The 7,823-nt window shown below is 37.4% G+C and overlaps 1 protein-coding gene across 1 annotated transcript; it reads left to right on the top strand.

Annotated features, from left to right (window-relative positions):
• Window positions 1-5,913: 5,913 nt before the first annotated feature.
• LOC132002660 (tubulin beta chain-like) lies at window positions 5,914-6,659 on the top strand (the record flags this gene model as incomplete). The annotated part of the gene is made up of 1 exon (XM_059377784.1): window positions 5,914-6,659. A coding segment is annotated over exon 1 (552 nt), but the record flags the coding sequence as incomplete, so codon positions are not given.
• Window positions 6,660-7,823: the final 1,164 nt, after the last annotated feature.

Raw genomic sequence — 7,823 nt, 5'->3', positions numbered from 1 at the left:
TTAGCAGGGATAAAGATTTTTTGTCTCCATTTGATTATCTCTTATATCTTAACTGGTTCTAAACAATAGATTTTAAATTACACAGGAATTGTGAAAATCGAGAGATGTGGAAATATGTAAATAATTTTCTCAAGGTAGTCTTACTGATTAACTGAACTGAGGGAAGAAAAGAAGGATGCTGCCTTGGGTTTTGGCTCTAGTAACTTGGTAGACAATGATGTCATGGTAAGATGGGGAGAACTGGGGAGTGGCCCAAGAGAATGATGGTTCCATTTGCTAAGATAAGGAATAAAGGGGACTAGCAGGCGTGTGGAAAAGAAACAATTTTGTTTTCAGGGATATGAAGCACAAGGTAAACGGATATTTCCTTGTGGAATGTTCTAGTATACAATCAGGAACAACAGGTGCTCCAGAGCCCATTAATACACTTTTGGGGTTTTCGACTTACAGGCTATATTTGAACCCACCAGTGCAGATAATATTGCCCAGGAAATACATATGATGTGAGAAATGGAAGTCAGACTTAAGAAATGTGGGGTCTAAGGAATGAGCAAAAAGAAGGAAACCAACAAATGAAATTCAAAGAGGCGCATTAAGAGAGAAATGGAATCACTGAAAAAATGTCATGGAAGTTAAGAGAGGAGAAACTTTTAAGAACAAAGGCTTGGTTGGATCATTGAATACTGGGACAGGCCACATAATATGAGACTTTTCAAATAAGGGTCCAGTGGTGACTTAAATGAAGAGAGATAAAAGAGTTGAAGAGAGAGAAAATGATGTTAAAGGAAGTCTGGATTCAAACAGAAGAAAATAAGGGCCATACAGGAGTATCTACTACAAAAGTTTTTTAAGAATACCACTGAAATGTCAAATGCTTTTTAAAGCATACACTTTAAATATAATTGTGCTAGTAAAAAGTTGGACATTTTATATTTCTTAATCAGTAGTACTTTTCAGGTTATTTTATAATTAAATTCATTTTTGGAAAATTCCATTTTAAATAAGAGTGTTTTCTTGTTTATTATTTTTTTCTTCTCTTTGTCTATTCATAACATAAGATGCTTTTGGAAAACATATCTATATACTCACAGAAAAGTTGAGGCAAAGTAAATAATGTCAACCACAACAAAATTACATATAATAGCAAAATATCAATTGTAGAAAGATATATAGCTGTAATTAACATTAATGAACATTTTAGTCCCTAATAGCTATAACTGAAGTAGTTGAATTTTTTTAAATGTAAATGGCTCCTTTAAAGATAAGTTAATATTACAATGAAGCAGGTTTAAAATTCTTTTCCCAGTCTCTGCTTAAATTGTCATCACAAGACAAGACAATTTTCTGCCATAAGCAACTGGCTCGATACTGACAATCAATTTAAATTGCCTTTTCATTTTCAAAAGTGTTTCATTTTGTTCTAATTAAAAAACCTTCTTTATTTTATAAACCCATTGTTTCTCCATTTTGTCTAAGTATATATGTTTTTACCTTCATCCTATGGAACGTTGAGGGACTATGCAGTTTTTGTCAGATATTACTTACTGTTCAGTTTCAAGGCAAATTAGAGTGAAACTTAGCAATAATAACAATGAATTAACAAGCCATGAAATTGGTGCATAGAAATAAATTGCACTAATTTGGCTTAAGATTTGAACACTGCCAAATGAATCCTCTTAACATGAACTATAAAATAATAAAAAGCTTCATTTTTGACACTGCTCAAAAACATAAGGATTCATTCTTTGGAAATGAGTTGACATGACAAAAATAGAATATAAATTGTAGACAAGGAAATGAGGTTTGGTATTTGGGGAAATCTTGGGGAGAGCCAGGACCCTCTAAAGCAGGTCAGCCCTTCCAGGTTACCATCAGTGAGAGAAGTGACCCTTTAACAGGAGATCCATACATTTCCAACTAAACCCTCAGAAGACACTCATCATACTCACACATATACAAAAATGCTTGCTGGTTCTAGCTGACCATTGTAGAAGTGAAGTTTGATTTAAACTGTCATCATCAAGACAGCATGGTATTGGCACAAAAACAGACACATAGATCAATGGAACAGAATAGAGAGCCCAGAAATAGACTCTCAACTCTATGGTCAACTAATCTTCAACAAAGCAGGAAAGAATGTCCAATGGAAAAAAGACAGCCTCTTCAATAAATGGTGCTGGGGAAATTGGACAGCCACATGCAGAAAAATGAAATTGGACCATTTCCTTACACCACACACGAAAATAGACTCAAAATGGATGAAGGACCTCAATGTGAGAAAGGAATCCATCAAAATCCTTGAGGAGAACACAGGCAGCAACCTCTTCGACCTCAGCCGCAGCAACATCTTCCTAGGAACAACGCCAAAGGCAAGGGAAGCAAGGGCAAAAATGAACTATTGGGATTTCATCAAGATCAAAAGCTTTTGCACAGCAAAGGAAACAGTTAACAAAATCAAAATACAACTGACAGAATGGGAGAAGATATTTGCAAACGACATATCAGATAAAGGACTAGTGTCCAGAATCTATGAAGAACTTAGCAAACTCAACACCCAAAGAACAAATAATCCAATCAAGAAATGGGCAGAGGACATGAACAGACATTTCTGCAAAGAAGACATCCAGATGGCCAACAGACACATGAAAAAGTGCTCCATATCACTCGGCATCAGGGAAATACAAATCAAAACCACAATGCGATATCACCTCACACCAGTTAGAATGGCTAAAATCAACAAGTCAGGAAATGACAGATGCTGGCGAGGATGCGGAGAAAGGGGAGCCCTCCTACACTGTTGGTGGGAATGCAAGCTGGTGCAGCCACTCTGGAAAACAGCATGGAGGTTCCTCAAAATGTTGAAAATAGAACTGCCCTATGACCCAGCAATTGCACTATTGGGTATTTACCCTAAAGATACAAACGTAGTGATCCAAAGGGGCACGTGTACTCGAATGTTTATAGCAGCAATGTCCACAATAGCCAAACTATGGAAAGAACCTAGATGTCCATCAACAGATGAATGGATCAAGAAGATGTGGTATATATAAACAATGGAATACTATGCAGCCATCAAAAGAAATGAAATCTTGCGACAACATGGATGGAACTAGAGCGTATCATGCTTAGCGAAATAAGTCAGGTGGAGAAAGACAACTATCATATGATCTCCCTGATATGAGGAAGTGGTGTTGCAACATGGGGGCTTAAGTGGGTACGAGAAGAATAAATGAAAGAAGATGGGATTGGGAGGGAGACAAACCATAAGTGACTCTTAATCTCACAAAACAACCTGAGGGTTGCTGGGGGGAGGGGGTTTGGGAGAAGGGGGTGGGATTATGGACATTGGGGAGGGTATGTGCTTTGGTGAGTGCTGTGAAGTGTGTAAACCTGGTGATTCACAGACCTGTACCCCTGGGGATAAAAATATATGTTTATAAAAAATAAAAAATTATATTAAAAATAAATAAATAAATAAATAAATAAGTCTCAAAAATAAATAAATAAATAAACTGTCACCAAAATGAAATGTCCTTCCCCTCCTCTGAGTTTGTTTTGAAAGACATTAATGAGGTCTTTGGGAAAGAATAAAAAAAAAATGGGTTACTGGGCTCATTATTTGTCCCACAGATAAATAACTAATTTCATTTCTTCAGGATTAATACATCTATACTGTTCCAGAATGCATCAATATTGTAAGAAGTCACTCTGCATTTTGCGAGAGAATAAAAATGTCTCATATAGATATAGGACATTTTTTTCCTTTTAAAAACACATAAAATGTGATGCTGAAACCATCTGTCCCTGCTGCCTTTACCAATTTTAAATCAGCTCTAACCAATTCAGTCTCCTCAGATGTTAAATTACCAGCTACCATTCTATGTCTCAATCCTTAAAGCTAGGCTCATATAATTGATTCCGTTTTCAAGCCTGGGTTGATATTTAAACTAGTTCAGTCAGGTGGGGAATATACTTTCCTGTTTAAAAGTGATCTAATGTGAATTTATCCTGGGCCCTAGGATAAGCTGAGCTGATTTCACATAACTCTCCAGAGCATTCCTTACAGCGCTATTAGTAAAGAGAGCTGCAGGGACATCACATGGGTTTGGCAAATAGATGGCACATGATTTGTAATGACTCAGTTACTTCCCAAATATGGTTATGTCTCACATTTACCTAGATAGCTATTTATAAATAGCTCTTAATATAGTGGGGCTATTTAAAATAGTCCTAGTCTATATACCTAGTCTATATACCCACTGGTTAAGAACCTCCAGAATTCTTTTAAAAAAGATTCATTGAAGATTCTAAGGCCACTAACTCAGCAATCGTCTCTAACTTCTCTAAGCTAATGGGAGAGGATTCATGGAAACATGCAAGTAGGAAAAGTATCCATATAATCTGAGATCTTGAGGATATTTTCAAGAACTTTTGAACTAAAATACAAAACTATCATTGAACAGAGGAGAAAACCCAAGCCAAAAGAAGCTGAGTGAGCAATAAATCAAGCTAATGGCCAAATGGATCATTAGAACCCAAGTCTGGTAAATGAACAGTCAATAACAAATATGTTAGTTGACATAGTGGCAATAACCAGTTGTCCCTCTGATGTTTTGGTTATCTTCCAGTTAATGGAGTTCATTGCTCTATATTCAGTTGTCAAGATCATTTTAACTTGAACTGTGCATGAAATCATTTGATAAGAACTATTTAAGTTAAGAAGTGCCTGGCTGGCTCAGTCAGAAGAGCATGTGATTTTTGATCTCTGAATTGTGAGTTTAAGCCCCATGTTGGGTGTGGAGATTATGTAAATAAATAAATGTTTAAAAAAAAAAGAACTACTCACATTAAAACTAATTTTTTTTTATTTAATTTATTTATTTTAGAGAGAGATCACAAGCAGGGGGAGGAAAGAGGGAGAGAGTCATATATAAAATCACTTCATTATATACTTTAAACTTAAATAGTGTTATACATCAGTTATATCTCAATTTAAGAAAAATTGAGTACCATGGGACAATACTGCTATTAGGGTCCCATGGACAAATCAAGAGGTGACACCAGATGCCCCCTGCTCCTCATCCCTACTGTATATAGAGTTACTATTACTACCTGTTACCCATCCTGCTCCTGCTCCACCTCTACCTCGCACTACTACCATGAATTCAACTCAGAGGTAAAAGAGAGAGGAGAAAACTGGCCAGCCATTGCAATGTGAAGTACTATCTTGATGAGAAGTGAAATTTGCTTTTTGAGAGAGAAGTAAAAATATATGAGAATCCTAACTATATTATTCCCAGCATGCACTTAAACATTTACTTTGGACAAACAAAAGTATATTTGCCCCAGAGCTTGCTATAGCTTTATACAGGAAAGGAGATTTGCATGGTATATAATGATCCCAGGACATAAGAAGAAAAAAAAAAAACAAAAACAGGTGAGTGTCAAGATAAGTCTCTTCTATTTCATACTGTAAAAAATATGCATGTTTTAAATATTTTTTTAAGTAGGCCACCACAAAAGTGCCATATAACTACTTAAAACTATTTATAGACAAAAGATAAGTAACTATAATGTGAACACTTTTAACTAAAGAGCAATTCTGCTAATTTTGCTATCAGAATCAAGGACAATTATATACAACCAGGTGTGCCGCAGATTATTTTTTCCTTTAATATTTGAATGTGTATCAAGGGACTTTTTAATAATGACATATTTTAATGAAGTGAGAAGCTCTAAAATAAGTGGGTGATTTTCACTTATAATAGCATGGTGTGTTGAACCTACACCCAAAAAATATTCACTTCAAACTCTACTTCTATGGAAACCTTATACTTCAAATCACAACAATGTTACTTTTTTTTTTTAATTAATTTTTTATTTTTTAGGCCCTGCCCGCCTTCCCTCTTTCGCCCTCCCCTCTCTTTTCTCTCTCTCTCAGAACCTTCCTGCGGCTGCGTTCGGACCTTGCTGCTCCAGCCTCCGGGACACGTCCCATCCTTCCAGCCTGAGACTAGCAGTATAGAAAAAAATATATATATACCATATAATTTCTTGCCCCGTACACACCTTGAGGCGAGCAAAAAAAATTAAAATAAATTTTAACAATGAGGGAAATCGTGCACATCCAGGCCGGTCAGTGTGGCAACCAGATCGGTGCCAAGTTCTGGGAGGTAATCAGTGATGAACACGGCATCGACCCCACTGGAACCTACCACGGTGACAGCGACCTGCAGCTGGATCGCATCTCCGTGTACTACAATGAAGCTACAGGTGGCAAATATGTTCCTCGTGCTATCTTGGTGGATCTAGAACCCGGGACCATGGACTCTGTTCGCTCAGGTCCTTTTGGGCAGATATTCAGACCAGACAACTTTGTTTTTGGTCAGTCTGGAGCAGGCAACAACTGGGCCAAAGGCCACTACACAGAGGGTGCTGAGCTGGTTGACTCAGTCCTGGATGTGGTGAGGAAGGAGGCGGAGAGCTGTGACTGCCTACAGGGCGTCCAGCTGACCCACTCACTGGGTGGGGGAACAGGCTCTGGAATGGGCACCTTGCTCATCAGCAAGATCCGAGAAGAGTATCCTGACCGCATCATGAACACCTTCAGTGTGGTACCCTCACCCAAAGTGTCTGACACTGTGGTCGAGCCCTACAATTTTTTATTTTTTATAAACATATATTTTTATCCCCAGGGGTACAGGTGTGTGAATCACCAGGTTTACACACTTCACAGCACTCACCAAAGCACATACCCTCCCCAATGTCCATAATCCCACCCCCTTCTCCCAAACCCCCTCCCCCCAGCAACCCTCAGTTTGTTTTGTGAGATTAAGAGTCACTTATGGTTTGTCTCCCTCCCAATCCCATCTTGTTTCATTGATTCTTCTCCTACCCACTTAAGCCTTCATGTTGCATCACCACTTCCTCATATCAGGGAGATCATATGATAGTTGTCTTTCTCTGCTTGACTTATTTCGCTAAGCATGATACGCTCTAGTTCCATCCATGTTGTCGCAAATGGCAAGATTTCATTTCTTTTGAAGATGAATGGATCAAGAAGATGTGGTATATATAAACAATGTTACTTTTTATAAAAACATCTCCTTGGACATTATATGCATTAATTTTCAAATAACACCTTTTACTTGCCTACTTAGATTTCATCCAATAAACATAATCTGAATTATGTCAATAGAACAGAATATTGTGGTTTAAACATGCCATATTTTGGGGTGCCTGGGTGGCTCAGTGGGTTAAAGCCTCTGCCTTCGGCTCAGGTCATGATCCCAGGGTCCTGGGATCAGGCCCCTGGGAGAGCCCCGCATCGGGCTCTCTGCTCAGCAGGGAGCCTGCTTCCTCCTCTCTCTCTGCCTGTCTCTCTGCCTCCTTGTGATCTCTGTCTGTCAAATAAATAAATAAAATCTTAAAATAAATAAATAAATAAATAAATAATAAACATGCCATATTTTGCATGATCAAATGGAAAAGCACTCAGTAAAGTTTTAATCTATTTATTCATTGTTTTGTTTAATTTAAAACCTTCATTATTAGTTTCTATATTGCTTTCTAATTTCTTTTTATCTCAAATATATTTGCTGGCCCAAAATCTCACTATTTCTTTTACTAACATCTTTATGTGCAGCCACTTAATACAGATTTAAATGTGAAAAACCAAAAAGTGTAAAAGGTGCGGTTATTTGTACAGAGACTGTGTCTCACACATATTCGGAATACTCTACCTGCAATTACTGCTGCAACATCTTGCAAACAGTAAGCTGCTCAAATAGATTCACTGAATAAATTACTAAGCTTTCAAACAA

This window comes from Mustela nigripes, chromosome 15 (assembly GCF_022355385.1).
Source record: "Mustela nigripes isolate SB6536 chromosome 15, MUSNIG.SB6536, whole genome shotgun sequence".
Taxonomy (NCBI): Eukaryota; Metazoa; Chordata; class Mammalia; order Carnivora; family Mustelidae; genus Mustela; species Mustela nigripes.
The sequence above is the reverse complement of the archived record's forward strand: the minus strand, read 5'-3'. Positions and strand labels throughout refer to the sequence as shown.